Source organism: Melopsittacus undulatus, chromosome 3 (genome assembly GCF_012275295.1).
Source record: "Melopsittacus undulatus isolate bMelUnd1 chromosome 3, bMelUnd1.mat.Z, whole genome shotgun sequence".
Lineage (NCBI taxonomy): Eukaryota > Metazoa > Chordata > Aves > Psittaciformes > Psittaculidae > Melopsittacus > Melopsittacus undulatus.
Window position 1 is genome coordinate 70,856,560 of NC_047529.1, and position 19,774 is coordinate 70,876,333.

At 39.9% G+C, this 19,774-nt stretch overlaps 1 protein-coding gene across 5 annotated transcripts in view; it reads right to left on the reverse strand.

Moving 5' to 3' along the window:
• Positions 1 to 15,581: 15,581 nt before the first annotated feature.
• The window catches only part of STX7 (syntaxin 7), a 33,561-nt gene continuing 29,368 nt past the window's right edge, over positions 15,582 to 19,774 (reverse strand). For 4 of the 5 annotated variants that reach the window (XM_034060990.1, XM_034060991.1, XM_031054072.2 and 1 more), the window contains exons 9-10: positions 18,690 to 18,772; positions 16,852 to 16,992 (exon numbers count right to left, since the gene is read on the reverse strand). In XM_034060990.1, coding sequence (XP_033916881.1) covers positions 16,900 to 16,992; positions 18,690 to 18,772 — 176 coding nt within the window. In that variant the 3' untranslated portion in view covers positions 16,852 to 16,899. Of the gene's footprint in view, positions 16,993 to 18,689; positions 18,773 to 19,774 lie in introns of all 5 variants that reach the window. The other variant, XM_005154742.2, reaches the window with a different exon arrangement.

Sequence of the window (19,774 nt, forward strand, 5' to 3'; positions counted from 1 at the left end):
TATTATCCCACTGTAACAAGCTTCCAGCTGAATCTGCAAGCTACTTCTCTATCCTTCTTGCACCATGTTGATGTCAAAACCTAGATTTATGTAGGTCATTCCAATAGGGAACTAGAAGTCACTGAATTAAAAGAATAAACAAAAAGTACTTAATTTCATATTCACAGGTGAGAACAGATTTCTTGTTGTCCTCTTTAAGCAAGGTGGTATTGCTGTTGGCTAAGTAGTTTATAAAACATTTAGAAAAGACTTTGCATTAATTGTAAATTAATAATCAATGTTCAATATTTGTCAATTTCCTGAATGTAAGCTAAATTGCATAAGAGAAGAGCCAGAAGGCATCTAACCCATAAAAGTGCACCACAGAGAACAAAAGACATTAGAAACTGGCTGAAACAAAATGGTTTTGTGTCTCTGGGATATCCTGTTGCCTACAAATGGCCAGAACAGACAGGTCTTGCTGGGCTGCTCTCTCAAGAGTCCCTCAGTGCCACTGCACACAAACACTGGTAAATTAGGTGTTAGGTCACTACCCATGATCAGGTTAAGCCTACATAATTAATTAACTCATTAAGGCATCATCTCTCTGTCCTTTGCTCTGCAGCTCCTATCAACACCTAGGAGCATCTTCAACAGGGTAGCACCAGGAGGCAAAGTGCATCTTTTATTTCCCAGAACTCGCTATCATCCAATAAATGTGGATATTCTACACAGTACTAAAACCTGCCATGTTTAATTTACCTACGGGTGTTATGGTGGTAACATAACAGTTGTAACGTAGGTCTGAACATAATATATACACATATTTAATATATATTTAATAAAAAAGAAAATCATTACATATGAGTATGAAAACAATATATTTTTGAGAGAAATCACTCTAAACACACACAAACCATAGATGAAAAATTAAACCAAAACAAATAAACCAACAAAACCCCCAAATTTAGAGTTGTATACATTAATTATTGGAAACAAAGGAGCAGTCTGAGGCTTCTTGGTTTGGATGGTTTATGGTACACTTCTAAATTGGTTTCTTGTAGTTCCATGAAAAATTCCACCCCAAGTATTTTGGTGATTACACAAAACATCTGGCAGGATTAAGCACTATGCCTCTTTTCCAACTATTTCTGTATCTAAAAAGTACCTCCTATAATCTTCCTCTCATATGGCCGGAAGCCAGCCATTCCCAGGAAGAACAACTGGCACCAGGTAGACTTCCGCCACAGTGACACCAGTAAAAAAACCACAGAGTCAGGCTGCTTCTCTCTGCCGAGTCTTTGTAATTTCAAACATGAGTAGAAATGCAGAAAACTAAGGTTATTCAATCGACTTTTTTACTGGTCATAACAAAATTGTAGAGAGATTATCATAGATTTTATTGGTTTATTAAATATTATCTGCTGCTGTCTCCACACAATGCTAAATTGCTGAAACGGAGGAACAGAGTATATGCTAAGGGGTTAAAAATTATTTAATACTAACATCTCTTTTACTAAAAAAAAAAAAAAAAATAATGCAGGTTATCGAATAATTGTAAGATTGAGAATAGACCTGGTGGTTGTTGGATTTGTTCGGTGTTTTCTTCCTAAAAACAGACTGGCTAAAACCAAAATGAAAGTCTTTATCAAAGTAATGCGCTTCCCAGGTGAGAATTAACTTCCTGAGACCACCTAAGCTAAACCCTGACTCTGAAGCAGGATCACCTTTTACCTGTGTCAGACCTGAGAGATATCTATCTACTCTTCCCTTTTTATGTTGTCCATCAGTGCAGATTTTTTCTTTTCTCCTCTCTCCATCTCCCTTTGAATAGATTCGACTCCAGTTCACCTCCATTCCTCATCCGTTAGAAAGGCGTCAGATGGTGAATTTTGGAAACAGCAGTTTAAGCCTGTAACCACTATTCTGCACCTTCCAAATTTATTTGAATGTGTAGAAGCCAAACAACAAAGTAACAAACAGCTGCTTTTGGAGGGGAGGGACCCCTCACTGCCTCCTTCTCTGTCTTGATATAGTTCAGAAACTGACTGGTGGATATAGGTTTTCAACCTGTATGACTTTGGTAAGAAGCTGAAGATATCCCTCCCGTGCAGCCTTCACAAAGCCTCCAGGTTTCTAAATCTAAATGAATAATCTCTACGTTTATCCTAATTGGACAGATGAATTCAGAGGGCATAGCTTACTTCTGGGTTTAATCTCCCTCTCTTATTTATAATGTCAAAAATAGCAGAACAAATGCAAAGCAGAAGGAGAGCAGGAGGTGGGACTTGGTGCCTCTGGGGGAATGTGTTATTCTGCAGAAGTGGATAGCATCCCTGTGCCCTACCCTCTGTTCAAACAGCCTGCATAGCCAGTCAAAGATATAAATACACACAAGAAACAAAAACGTAGCATAAAGAAGGTGCCAAATGTACTGCATTCTTTGGACAAGAACACTAGCATCTATGAAGATTAGCTTGCAGTTACTTCATCACATCAAAGTTTCCAGAATTCTTCAACACAGCAAACTACTGAACTCAATCCTGTTTCCACTGAAGTCAGTGGTAAATTCCCAATGCAAACAGGAAAAGTGACCTTGCTTTTGAGAAAGAAAACATTCCTTGGCGGAAAAAAAAAAAAAATGCATCTTTAAAACCTTCAAGCACTTGGCTGATTTTTTTTGCTTAGAACTGATGCAATACACTTTGCTCTTGTATATATAACATCCCTCCCCCCCCAACACTTACACAAGATGGCTTGTATTGAGGCAAAGAAGAAAGTTTTGTTGAAATGTGGAGTTTATAAATACAGGGTATGCATATAAAGAGTGCACAGGTTCAAGAATGAGATTCTTGCCTGCAGATCTGAAGGTAGGCTTACTGTAAGACTTGGAAAAGATGGTGTTAAACATGGTCATCATTAAAATGCCTGGATTTTCCTCCTGGATTTGCTGAGTTGCTTTTCATGGTCATAAATGCTTTTGTCAACTTTCAAACCTAAAATGACAAGCACTGTTAATATTAAAGTGAAAGGAATATGGCAATAAGTAATAAAATGAAAATCCTTACAATTAACAAATGGTATTACATCCTGACATCAGTGATTAGCCTGGAGCTGTGGTGCAGGAATTTCTGGGTGCAGAAATTTCAGGGCAACATTTGATGGTGATCAGACATCAGAGTCACATCACAGTAGCTCTTCCGGCTTTCACATCAGCAGTAGATAGCAAGATACAGATTTTAACTAAAAATCTTCAAAAAGAAATAAAAAGCTAAAATATTGTGCTTAATCACAAGTTATCTTTGTAAGAGATTTTCATCGATTTAATACAATCTGCAACACATTTGGGCTGCCATACATATCCTGTTCTTACTGCATTTGAGTTGGGTAAAAACATTGTTCTTCAAACCAAATCCCAACTATTCACCAGCAGCATTTTCCCCCATCTCTCCCTTCCTTCCCTACATTATGTCTGCTCCTCCACCTACTGCCCCCTAACTACTCCCTAATTCAGTACTTTCCAAATGAGTGGATCCAAAATCATGCATTCAAAGGTTTAAGACTAACCTAGCTCTTTTGACCAGAAGCTGTCTTTTTTTTTTACTTCCAGGTTTGTTATACAGCCCTGCCCCACATTTGCATGAGGAAGTCTAGTCCCTTTGCAACATTCCCATTCACCTTTTCAGCAGCTGGCTGTGCAGAGAAGGGTCTGTACAGGTGGTTTATGATCATACGTGAATGGCATTATCTGTTAAAACATTCTCCCATGCTCAGTTTTGTCATTCAGGAGTTACTCCAATACAATTATTTATACTTTTGCATTGCTATTCTTTTCTGACACAGCTACATTGAGGATACAATGTCATCAGTACATGTTTTATGAATCACTGACATTCTTTCAAAGACCTTAAGCAAGCGTTGCAGAGCAAAAGTAAGGATGATGGAGAGATTTAAGTTCAGAGCACAGCAGATCACAGGTGTTTCTTCCAAACATCAAGAGAAAAGCAGCTGTCAGATGTTCCCATATGAGCACTACTGCACAGATTTGAAGCTGTTTTAACATTCATATGCACAAATATTTTCAAATGAGGGCTCTCTTCACGAAAGTTGGAGTCTTCCAAGCAAAACTAATCAGTAATTGTTTGGAGGACACAACACCAATCCAAAGCATGAACCCGTCTTATTTCACTTTTTGGCAACAACAAGTTTATTAATGTACCCATGAGACTGAAGCCTGAAACCCATACTTACACTAGAAACCTTTCTACATGTGATTCTGCCAGCTGAGCTCAACAACCACAGACTATTTGCAGGGACTTCTTTGTGAAGCTGTATTTAACATTTTCTGCTGGTGATATGAATTTGGGTCCTCATTTGCTGTATAAGCCATCAGATGACCCCAGGTACACTAAGCTGTGTGGGTGTGAGGCAGAACAAAGATCACACAGAATCTGCCTAGTTGCTGGCTTTTGTTTTAACTGAGGCTTTAATTCCTTTTGTATTAGTCGCAAGTCATGACATTACCAAAATACATAGATAATCCCATTTTGACAAAACATTGCTGGGCTGCGGGGAAAAAGAAACTGCCTCTTCCCGTAACTGAGCTTGCTTGGGACTTCCAGGAGCTGCAGCTCTTTAATATGTAAAGCTGACAAGCAAAAAGAAATATCTTAAATATTTATTTTAATTTAGGAAAACATTTACTTTGAAGTACAAGGATCAAGACCAGTTACTTGATTCCTAAATTTATTTCAGGCCAGGCTTTGTAGTCACCTCATGGCTGGGGTAAAGGAGAGCAGGGAATAAGCTGCATGAGAAGATGGGATCCCCAGCCTCTCCCCATTCTTACTCTCCTACAGAAGTGTCAAAGCAGGGGCTGTCCTTTCCCCACTCCCAGAGAGAAAATATTTACATGAGGAATAGGCATAAAGATAGGAAAACTTCTCTGTCCCCATTCCTGCAAGCTTGGGGTTACAGCTGACCAGTCTACAAGCTGTAAATCAACAAATTTTGCTCCTTTCACAAAGCCAGAGCTGGGGTCCAGACAAGCTAGGTTTCTGCAGCAATTGCAGAAACAAACTATCAACAGTGTGAATACAAAAGCAGTGGCTTTTGTGCAATCTGTACATGGGAATACACGTGCACAAAACAATCTTCTCAAACCTTCCCCCCAGTGGAGGTCAGAGGCATTCCCAAACTGCATTTTTTGTTTTACGTGCCCCATGCTGGTGCTGAGATTTCAGGCAGCTGACTTGGGTAATGCTGTGTGATGATGTGGCCTGTGAAGCACCTTGCAAACAAAAAATTCTCACACAGTCCATGGTTTCTTTATGATACAGTGTTTTGAAGACAAGTAATGTTTTCATAAACTACTCTAGCTCAGAGGAGAAAAGAAGCCTTTTTTTTGTTTGTTTGTTCCCTCCCTGCCCCTTTTCCTTCCTCCAGTAAGAGAAAAATCACCCTACTGAGATCAACCAAAATCAGAAATTCTCAGCAGGAAAAACTACAGGGAATTACAACCCCTTCTGGGAAGAGCAATTCCATTAGAGAGGATCTCCATTTCTCTTCTGGCAAGTGATAGAGGATAAAGCAAGACAGGGCACTGAGACACCAGTGTTGGGGAATCACTCTGGGCACAGACAAGTTGTCCTTCTTCAGGGACCATTCCCAGCAGCTCTGCCTGGGGAACTTGCATTTCTAACACTGCTTTGCCACATCTTCCTTTCCCAGGTAACATACTACTAGCACTTATCAGCATAATTTACCAACAGCTTTTGCTTTCTGATGGCCCCTTACCCTGTTAGTGTTTTACACACCCTCTTTAAAATACCAATACCACTGCTGCCAGCAGATAGTTATTTGTTCTGCCAGCATAGTGCTCTGGAGCTCACGTATCCCACAATAGTTCTGCTTTTGAAGCAGAGCTCCCCAAGGAGGCAATGAATTCAGTGCTCTTCCCCAAACCCTCTGTGCAACCTGGACAAGGCGGTCACAGTACTCATCCATCTGTGGTCACAACCTCAGAAGACTCATGTGATACCAATGCTGCTGTTGACTGCTTCTTTCCAACCCAGTTGCACGATGTGTCATTTTCATTAAGTAGTGGCATTTCACAGACTTGAAGTCATGTCTTTTTTTATTTAGCTTCATTTATATCTCACTGTTCTTACAAGCCTGATTTTGCAACAGGCAAACCCTCAGTTTTCCATTAAATAGATGGTCTATGAGTAATGAACTTTTGTTGGTTGGTGCTATACTGTAATTTGACAGTGCCAAGTACAGCTTAAAGTCTGACTTGGAATTTTTTGGGATAGGCTATATTATTTGAACATCATATTCTTGTTATTCTGCTAGGATGAGAGGATATGGTCCAAACCCAAACTTCCCTGAAAATTGCTAGTTTACATGCTCACAGCCTCTTGTCAGAGGTTTCTCTTTGAAGTACATCACCACAAGTTCAAGAGACACCCACAGTCACCTGTTTTTCTTCTAGCAAATATTCACTTGGACTAATGACCTAAGAAACACCCTTTTCTTCCAGACAGCAGCTGAAGATCTTGGGTTGCTTATCACCAAACTGTGATTTGGTGATAATCAGATGTGCTCTTTCAGCTGATGGAAAAACTGAGTCACTGAGAGGTTGACTGGTGTGCAGGTTGTCCAGGTTGTTCTGATCCTCTTTGAGGAAAAAGACAGACTAAGTAGGAATGCTACAACCTCTCAGTCTTCTGATTCCGCCACAAGGCTATTGCCTGGGTTTCAAGCAGATTGTTAGGTTTTGTTGGTTTTTTGTTTGATTGGTTTGTTCTTTTTAATAAATGGTTTCCCTATCACTACCTCAGAAGCAGCATGGTTCTGAGGTGCAGTTGTCACCTACATACATGTTCTCACCCAAGATAACATGCAGACACAAGCCCAGACTAGCCCCAGTCTTGTACCATCCTGTTAAATCTATTTCACCTCCTTCCCACAGCATCTTCAACAAAGTAAACACTCAAGGTACTTTGGAACCCATTAAAAACAAATCTGTACTGTTAAGCACCATAATAACTATTAGTCATTATGCACTACTCAGCACAGTGGGAAGTATTCTGTAATGCATATCCTTGGAAAATTTTACAACCCTGGATAAGTAGAAAAGACACCAAAACAACAAACAGCTCTTAAAAATAGCTTGCATTAGAGGCTGGGTTAAACCAAGGTAAATCTGCATTCTCCTTTCTCACTTTGATTTATAAACTCTACATGATTTTTTTCATTAGTGATCAGGGTTTCCCAATAAAGCATTTGATAATGTTGTACTTTTTGCCTTCCTTAACCACTTCTGGGCGATTCTGTTAATGACCTCATCAAAAGATCCTCTGTGTATCTACATTGCAAAGCCTAATTAGGAAAGACTGAGGATCGAGCTGAGAAAAACACCTCCCTTCTCCCTTTAGGAACAACCGAAGGCCAGCCCAAATTTAGGGCTCAAAAAAAAGGGTTGGTTGCTAGATTAAAATATTTAAGGTGTTTGTGGCACCAAACAGCAGTATGTCAGATAAACAGAAGATTTTACTGCATCTTCAGTACACACCATGGTATTTTGAACACACCTTTCAGCAAATCTTTCTTGATCAGTCTTGCCTTTGCGCTCCTTTGGGGATCAGAGTTGCAACATCCAAGTGGAGAATGCAGCTTGGGGCAAAGTTCTTGCTAGAAACATCACAGTAAACTAGCACAGGAGTGTTGTACATATAATTTTGGTTCAAAGGTATCGTGGTGAAAAGCACAAATGTACAAACATGAATCCAGAACAGCTCATTTCTTTCACCAGCACCTTACAGAGCAGCAGAGATCAGGAGGCACAAAAGTAATTAAGAACCAAAAGTAGTTAAAATGCCAACACTCCTGAACTCTTTGCAACATTAGGGATGCTGTCAAGACAAATGTATTTATGCCTTCCTGAAATTTTTAATATGACTTAATAAAATATTTGACTTTCCAAGTGTCCAAACTTTTTGAGACTATATTTTGTCTTATAACAACTTACACATAGCCAAGCCAAATTTTGCCTGTATATCTTGATATTATTCTGATGCCATTACTTTGCTCTTAACCGTTTCACAAGCCTTCCTAACATATCCTGCCCCTGCTCCAGTTCTCCTTACATTTTCAATCCAAACATACTCCTCCCAGAAAACAAGAACATAACTGGGAATTCAAGAAAAGCTCATGGATCTGAGCACTTCCCTGGACTCATCATAAAAATTAGTTCACCAGACTACTCAGGACACAAATGAAACACAACATGCAGAAAATCTCCTGCTTTTTCCCTCTCAAAGCTGTAAAAACACAACAGCAAATATGGATTTTCTAGCTGTAGAGAAGGCCAGCTTCAGAAGGCTATTCATAGAAGAGCAATTTCCAAAATTTGAGTCATCCATACTGTGTGACAGTCAGCCACCATTTATTGCCCAGAACAATGTTGCATAGTGTTGTGCAGTACAGCCTTCTGCAGTCATGTCCAGTTTCTCAGACCTACTGTGGTTATATTTGTTTCTGCCCTTCTCTATAGCACAAGCTATAGAAAGATGTTTTTCTTTCTCCCCCTACCTCATCCTGTCCCTTCAGATGTTTTTTCTTAATTTCAGTTAGTCTTGTGGTCTCCATGTAATATTTCTGGGTTTTCAGAGCTCTTCTAGTCTATGCGCATGGTTTACAAAATATCCCTTTAGCCTTTTTATGCAGAGCTATGCTTGCAAATGGATGAATCACAAACCTCATGCTTCTTTTTTTTTTTTTTTCCTTTTTAGAAGTAATTTCTACTGGAAATCCAGAGTTGCAGTTTAGCCACAAAGTTTGTGGATATCTTGTGTCTGGGGGAAATGAGAAACTTGAGGTCGAACTTCCACTGTTCTGGCAAATGCTCAGCTCACAGGGCACTTGCCTGTTTTCAGGTGCCATTCCATCGTAAAATTAGAACTGTAGGGATTAGAAATAAAAATAATCTCACTCCAGTGTCTGCCAGAAGAAACAAACTGGATTTTCCACTTTACTGAAAAGAGCCATGCTGAGATCAAGGCTACAACTGGTTGAGAAGTTCATGGAAGTTACTGAATTGATGATGTCAAATTGCTCCATCACAGAATGCCTTTGACACCAAGTGAATAAAACGTTTGTTCCCAGCCTAGAACTACTGACTTGCATAGCAATCATGTAGCCAGCCTAAGTGACCTTCTTTGCAGAATGAAAGTTGCCACAATGGGGTAGGCAGAACTTAAAGCAGAGCTGGTTCTGCCCATACAGACTGCCAGTGAAGGCTGGAGCAGGAGAAAAGGTGTCAGTAGGAAAGGCAAGACCTGAATAAATTGTGCAAAGAGCTGCTTTGAAAAACACCAACTCCTGTCTGGGTGAGTTCATGTGGGGAGGGCAGGGAAGATGCTGAAGTGGGCAAGCCTGAGTCCTGGAAAGGGACGGGGGTTTCTTTGCCACTCCAAGGGTGGCAACGCCTGAGAGGTGGACTGTGGTGCTGGTTGCCTTCTCTGTGCTGGTTTGTGCACTTCCCACACCTGTGGATCAGATACACACCCCCTTACAAAAACAGTGTTTGCCTTTCCTATTAAGTTTCTGCAAAGAAAAACTGTGAGCAGTGCTTTCCAGACACGGAATCAAAGGGACAGGGATACTACGTGGTTAAGCAGAATCACCCAGCAGCTGACAGGGACTCCATCTTTACTGACAGTTTGCTTCAAACAAAGCTTATGGAAATCCTATTGAAACAATCTTTCCAGGTATCTGCTCATTTTATTTTAGCATAATGAGCAACCATGAAAATATCTTACACATCCTACAGAATCATAACAATTTTTCCCAAATAAATCCCAAATAGCACATAATTCACTGCCCTTGGTTCATACAGTACTGAAAGCAAACCCATCTATTTCAAAAGATATTCTATATTTAAAATATTTTTAACAAAATCCATCATGCCTAAAGCAGATTAGGAGAAGGTGTTTTCTACCCTTCACTGAAACATCCAGATACCCAAACTGTAGAAGCTTCCACAAAAGGCAGGCCAAAAAAATTCTTCAGTCATCTCAAGGCATCATAGAATTTAACAAGAGCTAGTGCAACACTCATCTGCAAAACAGCTATGAAGAGATACCCAAATGGCTCTCTCCAATAATCCAGCTGTGTTTTCTCAATGTACTTTCAAATTATTCAGGTGTTCACACACTTGACTCCATATCTACTTCCAACCAAATGAGCTTAAACAGCTACCGCATCCCACCCCAGCACATGATGGCTGACCAGGCTGCCAAAGAGCCCTTTCTCTGATTCTAAAACACAGGCATCAAAGAGAGAGGCATAGAACAGATTGAATTTTAGAGTATAATCTTCTAATGTTTCTGTCATAAGACTTGAAAGTTAATGATGTCCTGTGCTTCTGTCTGCCCAGGTGCAGGGACTGCTGTAGAAGAGTGGCCCATTGCTGCAGACCTCTTCCCCTACAGCTTCAAGGCTTCCAGTTCCCTGCTTGGGAATTTACAAACTAGTTTATAAAGTAACTGAAACAATGCAGATCAGGGACAAATTCTTTTTGTCACTTCCTTATTTGAAGTCCTTTTTTTATTGCATTAAATAATGATTAGCTGAAGACATCAAAACTAAGGCTGACACAGGGTAAGAAAGCCTCAACTTGGTTTTGTCATCTTACAAAAACAGTTTAAAACTGCTTTTTAATAAGCATTTATAATCCTCCAAGCTTCTTCAGACTAACTCTCCTTGACAACACAGTGGCTAGTCTCCAAGATTATATTTGTTCCTTTGTCTGGTTGAAGAAGAGCTGTCAGGAACAGCATGTCAGACAATTATGCTTCTCCTTATTTCACTGATACTCTCTGGCAGAGAGGTACTTGAAGAGCATGAGATACTAAGGTCTAACTCCTCCCTTGTGCTGAGCCATGAGAACCCAATTTTGGGTTTTCAGTTCTCTCTACAGAGAGAGTGTCTGGGTGTTATGTAAGGGAGTTGAGGGTGGGTGGGAGGGAGAAAACATGGCAAAGATGGCAGAGAATATTTTTATCTACTGTCCCTGCAAGTTTCTGGCTGATGTTCTCCTTTAGAGCAGAAAAGATCTCTCCCTGTTCCTCCTTACCACCACTAGATGAAGGTCCATCCAGTGGCAGGGCTTGGGAGCAGCTATGGTACTTGCTGTGGGTCTTCAGCATAGTTGATTCCTCCCTCCAAAGCTGCAAGCTTGGCAGTTACTGTCCTAGCTTCAGCAGCTATTTCCCTTTTTGAGTAAAGGTGGGAAGGTTTATTATCATTTATTCTGGATTATGCAGTGTGCCTGATCCTTCCACCCTTACTACCTCTCCAGACTTCACTACGCACTGCCAAAGACCAAACATTTTCTGCATAAACAGTAAAGAAAAAACATGAGCATAACTCAGTTCAGAATAAATCTTGAAGAACTTGACAGGGGGTGGGGAGTCATGAACAACTGTGCTGGCAACTTCCAAATTGTATTTTTACTTTTTCCCACACACACCTTTTGCAGGTTTAAAAAGTTATACTAATAAAATAAATGCAATCTGATTAAATTTATTGTGCTAACAAGCCTTTTAGTCTAGGTCATTTTTTGTCTTATACCAGAAAAATCTGTTTTATCAGCTGTAGCAAAGAAGTGCTGTGGTCATGGACAGAAATATGATTGTTAAAGGACAGAAATATTGTGAATATTTCTTCTTTAGAATATTCCTGCAAATATAAAATTATAGAGTAGTTTTGGGTTGGTAGTGGCCTCTAAAGGTCATCCAGTCCAACCTCCCTGTAAGGAGCAGGGACATCTTCAACTAGACTGGGTTACTGAGAGCCCTGTCCAGCCTGACCTTGAATGTTCCCAGGGGCATCTAGCACCTCTCCAGGCAACCTATCCCAGTGTTTCACCACCTTCACTGTACAAAATTTCTTCCTTATATCTGGTATAAATCTATTCTCTTTTAGTTTAAAACTATTACCCCTTGTCCTGCCACAACGGGCCCTGCTAAAAAGCTTGTCCCCATCTTTCCTATAGGCACCCTTTAGGTACTAGAAGGCTGCTCTAAGGTCTCACCAGAGCCTTACCTTCAACAACTCCGACTCTCTCAGCCTGTCCCATAGAAGAGGTGCTCCAGCCCTTTATCTTTGTGGCCCTCCTCTGGATGTACTCCATATCAAGAAGCATGATACATTCCCTTACCCCAAGTACCTTTTTGATATTTGGAATAGTTTCTGATATTTGAAATAGGAGCCAACCAGATCACTGCAGCTGTGTTCCAGCGTAGACTTCCAAAATAACCAATGGGAAAAGGAAAAAATAAGTAGTATACATAGCAAATTATTACACGTTTGGTGCTTTTGTGATATGCTACTTGAGGGAATATAACATGCCTTTTGAAAATGAATATTTTATTATTTTTTTCTGGTTATTTCTGAGGTTGTAGAGCTCCTTACTGCTGTGCAAAACACTTGGCTTCCTTTATCACTGAGTATGTTCAGGACTTACAAAGAACTAAATAAATGTCTTGTTATCTGCATTCTTAAGCTACAGAAACATCTGCAGCTTCAAGGGTGCCATTGGAGACACGTACAAGGACAAAGATGTCTGAAAGCTGATTGCTTTCCGGTATTTATTCTTGCAACTCTTGTTGCAACAGCATACAGGTTGCAAAAGCATAACAGCTCTGCAGGTGGGCACCTCATCAGAGAATAATTACTCCTCACTCCACAACAGTTTTGGGTGAGAGATTGGGACTTAATTGCAAATTAAAAAGGAAAGCTGCATGGTATGTACTTGAGCACCACTTTGATCTGTAGGTATCATAAAAAACAGAAAGTCATCAACTGTTGATATCCAGCAGCAAAGAGATTCCTGTTCTTTCCTGTCTTGCTAACCTTCTCCTCCTGAAAGCATCAAATGTGTTCAACCAAAACTAAACAAAAGCAGAGCAAGTAATCTCTTCCAAACGTGATACCCAGCAACACAGTCATCAAAACATCCCAAACCAGTCATCAGCTATAGTGGTAACTTGATCTTTCAAACTCTGCTAACAGATTATGACATTATCTCCCTCCCCTCAGCTTTTGACCCCTTACTTCCCAAGACTGGTATTTTTTCATGGTTTCAAAATTCTTTTGATGCCACAAATCTAGCCCATATCTCTGACATCAAACGTATTTGATGACTAAATGCACACACTGTGTGTGTATGACTTCAGGCAGCTCTTGGGTATGAGGTTAGTTTGGGGATATTGTACACCCTGCTGATTATCAAGAGCAATTTCCAAAGAGGGGAGGTGCAAGCAGGGGGAAGACCAGGGGAGACTTTAAAAAGCTGTCTGCCCCTCTGACTTTCAGCTCTTTGAAAAAGCAGGAAAGAATAGAAAAGCACCCCTGATGTGTTGTTAAGATAACTACAAAGGAACTATTCTTACCAGGTTCCTTCAGTAAAATGAAGGGTGCTTTGATTGCATTTTTTGGCCTTGCTAATCTTACAGACATTGATGGATAATTTGGAACAGCCAATATCTTTGCTCCAAAAACATTGACTCAAACATGTTACATCCAGATGTTTTACTTGGTTCTTAATAGATATCAAAGCTTTCTTTAAATACTTCAAAACTGCATTTTATATGTTCAAGAATGTACACATGCAAGGGAGTGAAAAAGATAGAGAGGAACTCCATTAAAAGCAGCTTAAAAAGAATTATTTATGCCCTCCAACATGGACACTTTAAAAACTCCACCCATCCCTCTACCCCCAAAACAATTTGTTTCTGCCTAATCAAGTTCGAAAATGAATAGCACCATGATCCTTAATAAGCAATTAGGGCATTGAGGTCTACAGGTACAGGAGCTTGTGTGTGTCAACACTGCTATGCTGACTGCCCCCTCCAATGCCTCATGGATGGGACAGGAGCAGCCCAACCTGCTGGACCCAGCCATTGCCCCACTGGTTGCCCAAGAAAGGATATCACCAGGACTTCTAACAGCTAGCCCATCATCTCTTCCAGAGGAAAAGGGCTCCAAAAATCCTCCACTGGGATTCAAGACAGGAAGAAATCTTTCATCTGAGAGCACATGGGGGAGGCACCCCTATACCATGAGCAGTAGATCATGAATGAAAGCAAGAAATGCATGCACCATGGCTCTCAGCAGTGCTCTTCTCCCCAGCAGTGCCCAAGCCACTACCATCAGAGAGCAGCTGAACAGGCACATGACTGAAAATAAAAGAGCCAACTCTTGTGGGAAGTAAAGACAAGCAGAGAAATCAGACACAAAAGAACAAGAACAGAGGCAGCAGGTTTCATCAGGGATTTGGGAAATGCAGTGTGTGCAACATGCAGAATTTCTGAGTTATTCAAAATGGTTACCTCTGCCTCATTCTCACCAGCCAGCTCCTGATGGAGGGAGCTTTACATACTGGCTATTCTGCTTTGCAGTCACTGCAGGATAAACTCAGTAAGGAGGGTACTCATCCCTTTTTAAGGTAAATAAGCTATCAGTAAATACACTATTTCATCCCAGATGAGCAATATTCTTCAAATCAGTAAGCCTTTTAGTAGGGAACCCTCCCAGTAGAAAACCAACCACCCAAACTGCGATGCATACAAAATGTGACAAGTATCAAGCCTAGCCAGAATTTCCAATCTGCCAGGAGTCAGAGCTGAAGACCTGCTGTTGAAGTGCTGCTTTTCCTTCCCCAGCAAGTCAGTGTAATCAGTCACTAACAGAAGCGGGTATGAGACATTGCAACAGTTAGAAGTATCACCTGGGCACATAGGATCAGGCCATTCCCTTGTGCCTGTTTACAATATTGTGGAGAGTTTGCTAAACATTAAAGCTGGGAAACTTCCAAAGACAGTTTTAGACAGTTCACTGGTGAGAAAGCTACTCAGCCAAAACACTGACTGCTCTTCTAGATTAGACTAGCATAGTCTGGAAACAAAAAAAGGCATTAGCATCAGTAGTGCTAGCCTTACTATGGCTGGCAGTGGCCCAAGGCATATTTTATGGTTATTCATCAAGTAAGGGTACATAGAGTCCCAGCCTCACTTTCAGCACAAAGGCAGACACAGGAACAGTAGTGGTTGGGATCCCAATACACAAGAGTCCATACAGCAACTTCAATTCCCATTTTAATCTCAGAGACTTTTTCCACATTACATAGAACATGATCATGCAGCTTCACAGGACTTATTTTTCCTTCATTGCTTTTGGAATCCAAATACAGCACAGGTCTCCTTCCTGCAGCATGGATTCCCATCCCTCAAAAGTTTCATGCTATGCCAAAGAAGAGCTAGAAACAGTCTAGCCTCAGCATCCCTGCACAGCAGAGCAGTCTTTCCTCCTGACACTAGGCTCAGGTGGGAATGCAGTAACAAGGAGCATTTTCATTAACCATGAGAAGTGCAGCACAGGGACAGAGGTCCCTCTGGGCTGATCAGCAAGCAGAACTGAAGTCCTCTGGAGTTGTTCGGAGAAGTTTCAGTCATTTACATAAAAGCAAAGAAAACAGCTGTGCTTGTAAAGACAGATTCCCCCCCCCAAAAAAAAAAAGGAATTACTAGAAAACATACTCTTTAAAAGACCTTTATTTTGGCTTCATGGTTACAATTCTGAAGTCCATTTATGCTTACAGTTAGATTGTTCCCAAATAATATTTCATACCTCACCATGTAAACAGTGCATTCGCTATCAGTCTGGTGTACAAGAACTTTATAAAATACAGATTAAGTAACTGTTTCTTCTGTACACTTTTCAGATTAGTTCATCAAGATGACTTAAAAAGGCAAATAGGTTAATTGGCAAAAAAGTGTTGTTACATTTAATATATTAGTACAAAATGGCACAAAAGGAAAAAGGTCATTTTAAAGGCTATACACATCAAATGTCTTAAACAGTTTGAATCAGTTAATTGATTTCAACTTCTTTTCAAATACCACTCTTGAACTTGGAATTGAACTCATAATCTTCTTCAGCTGTATGAAAGACCTCACATACTACTTTGGATCTGTTCACAGAAACCGAATCACAGCAGTTTCAGAACAGTGACATTCAAGTGCAGTTAGGAAGTTGGGAACTCCTATTCTTCCCAGTAAACCTAAGAATTCACAGAGCTTCTTTTCATGTAGCCAAGCTCATTGATGCACACTTCAGATGGAAAGATACCAAACGTGTGCACATAAAGCACAATATTTCTTAATGCAAGAACTGAAACAAAAAAAAATCCACATAATTACATCATCCACCCTACCTACCTTCGCAGGAGGCTTCCAGGCATAAACATGTTCAATGCCAGGTACAGAGAAAAATGAAGCATCTAAAAGATTTCAGGCGAACTGAATGCTTAATTCAAAGGCTTCAGTTATAAAACAGATAGCACACCAACTTCAGCAACCTACATCTTATTTTTGAATGACCCATATCAAATGGGCAGATGAGTGGGATGAAAAGTGAGCTAGAAAGACATTTCTAACTTAAAAATAAATTCTGAGATGTGAATTCGTTGCCTCAAGCAACAATTCTGAAGTTTGTTTTGGCAGCAACACTTAGCAATATCCCAAAAGATAATTGCCTGCCCCATCAAAGCAAAGTATCAGGATTTTGATTAGGCCCCTAAGCCTTAAGAGGTTTTTACATTTAAGTTAATAGAACAGTTTATGACTTTGGGTTTTTTTTTCTGATAAGACAGCACCCACATCCAAGAGGGCAGGCAGTTATACTGATGGTAGTACTGAGAATGTTACTTCTCAGGTTAAAACAAAAAGTCATAAAAAAGTAAGCATGATGAAGTACAGGACTATTATTTTATTCAGCTTCATGATGAACAAACCATGAGCAGGAATTTCCTTTCATTATTTAAATACCAATTACAACACTTTCTCCAGTGGCTTATCTTAAAATTAACCATAGGAAGATTCCAAGAAGGAACACTCCAACAGCAAGTACAATGATGAGGATGCACATCTTCTTTCGGGATCTTTGCTGCCAATAGAGGAAAAAAAAACAACAAATCCAAGTTGACTGAAAACTGCACCACCACATCAGAAGACTATTCAAATGCTTTTAAGGTCCTACTGCTTGTGCAACTTAACTAAATTGTGTCCTTACTAATGAGTCATATAAAGTTGCTCAAGAAAAAGAGAGCAAAGTTATCCATAACTTACTTTTATGGCTGTATCATTCAGGAGAATGATTTCAGTGGTATTTTCTGGCATATATCATAAACTAATGAAAGAGAATGTAAGTAACATAATAAATGGATATAACTAGAACACTGATGGAAAGAAAACATGAGAGAGCACGTGACCACATACAGAGGAAAACAGACAATCTGCACAGTAGAGGAGCCAGAAATGGTCTGTTAGAAAAAAAAAGAGACTATTAATGTATATGCAGAAGAGGACAACAGACTGCAATTTCAGACTTGTGGAAGACTGGCTTTGCATCTACTGATAGGGTTACTTTAAAGTTGTTTTTGTCAAGTTTAAGTGCAACATGCTCTTAAAAAAACCCAACACACACAAACATACACACAAAAAAAAAAAAAGAAAAAAAAGAGAGAGAGAAAACTGACTAGAGACTCAGAATTTTCACATCTTCCATACAGGTCTGTAAGTTAAGATACCAGAGCATCCAAGACTTGAAGCAGTTTGTCATCATTTATCTAAAGGTTATGGAATCTAAAGGAATTACAGCAGGAAAGGAAATTGCAAGTGGGTTTCACAGGCTTGTGCTAATAGCCAAGTGGTAACAACACTCAGATCTTGGGATTCCAGGCCACAGCTGCAGAAGCAAAGCTAGGCTTTGCTCTACTTGGCCAGGCTTCTTCTGCCTGGGTGTTTTTTCCTGAACTTTGTTAGTATCGTGATAGGAGCCAACCACCATACTTAATGTGCCAGTTACTGCCACTTAGAATACAGTTCAAGGATGCATTCATTCCTTTTCCTCTCTCACTTCTGAAATCAGCAGGCAATCCTTCAGACATTTTGTCATTGATTTACTGTGCTGGCTTTATTAATACATTAGAGGATTAAAAAAAGAAAGTCCCAGGACTAACTCTGACTTAAGAGGGAAGATTTATTACTAATAAGATTATTTCTAATGAGTTTCAAAAATGTTCAACAGAAATGGTATTTAACAGTATTTAAGAGGCTTTTTTAAAAAAATTGGAGATTTGGAAATAGGTTTTTAGCATCAGGGTAGCAATTAACAGAAGCTGGATATAAACAGCTTTGAGAAGATTTTAGACAGCAAAATTCGGTGTTAACTGGCAGCATCTTCACAAGACTTCCCTGCCTATCTTCCCTAGTCCTCCAGTTAGCTTTAGAGGCTTATTCTCCATATATAGGAACATTTTACTTCTTGAGCTGTAAAATGAGAGGTTGGTTTGTTTGGAGGTTCCGTTTGTTTAGGTGGTTTTGATTTGTTTTTTAAACAAAGCTCCAGGTGCTCTGAAACAGCCTGGCTAATTTTAAAGGAAACCCACAGCTTTCAGAGGTCACTGACTTTTGTTTTATAGTGACCCAGAAGTACCACGGTAGTCTAACATAATACCATGGTAGTCTAACATAAACCTTTAAGGAAGTCTCCAAGCCTTGAGGAAATCTAAACTGCAGAAGAAAGTGGAAGTCAAGACTACTGAGAAAGGACACACAGCTGGCAGTCGGCACTGACATTACCTGGTAGTCTGCTGCTCTTGACAGCTGCTGGTTTGCTTGCTGCACATGTACATCTGCACTCTCCACATTGGCTTCTATGCTGTCTTTATTTTAAATGGGAAGAGTTAAAAATTTCATAGAATCATAGAACCATAGAATAGTTAGGATTGGAAAGGACCTCAAGATCATCTAGTTCCAACCCCCCTGCCATGGGCAGGGACACCTCACACTAAACCATATCACCCAAGGCTTCATCCAACCTGGTCTTGAACACTGCCAGGGATGGAGCATTCACAACCTCCCTGGGCAACCCATTCCAGTACCTCACCACCCTAACAGGAAAGAATTTCTTCCTTATATCCAGTCTAAGCCTCTGCTGTTTAAGCTTCAACCCATTACCCCTTGTCCTAAAGTTTGGTCAGTCATAACCTAGCCAAAGGTTTGGAATGCTGAAACACAATTAAGAGTACATGTAATAGCTGCCCCCCAACTGCTTTGTCTTCTCTTCATCAGTACACAAAGTTTTGTACCTTGATTTATGGAAGTTTGGTCCACGCTATACTTATGAGGTAGAAACTTTCAATACTCCTACGTTTTTCTTTATATTTTAACACCCCCTCTCCCCCCCCCCGCATTTTTACTAGTTCTCCAACTTCCTACTGACTACCCTCTGCTCAGATTAAAAAAGCCCTAAAGCGTATGAAATCAGAGGAAATGAACATACAGAACAGCCCAAGAGCCATGATTAATTTGGTATTCTATCATGCTGACAGAGATATTTTATTTTTTATTTTTCCTGGAAAAATATTAACAAGTTACAGGCTAAAGTGATAGAAAACGATCTGAAAATGTGTGCTGGACAACAGCATGGCTTAGTAGCAGACTCAGAAAATATTTTTTCCAATCGCATTTCTTTAAAAGAATAAACCTGCCTGCATGGGGGGCAAAGCAGGAACTTTTGCTGAATCTGCACACTTATATCATTAGTTAATACAGTAAAACTGCCCACATGAATTCCTATTTTAGGTACAAACAGTTAAAAAAATCTGCTCTTAAGAACATTTTGTACACATGAAAAACTACATAATTATTTAAACAACATTTTA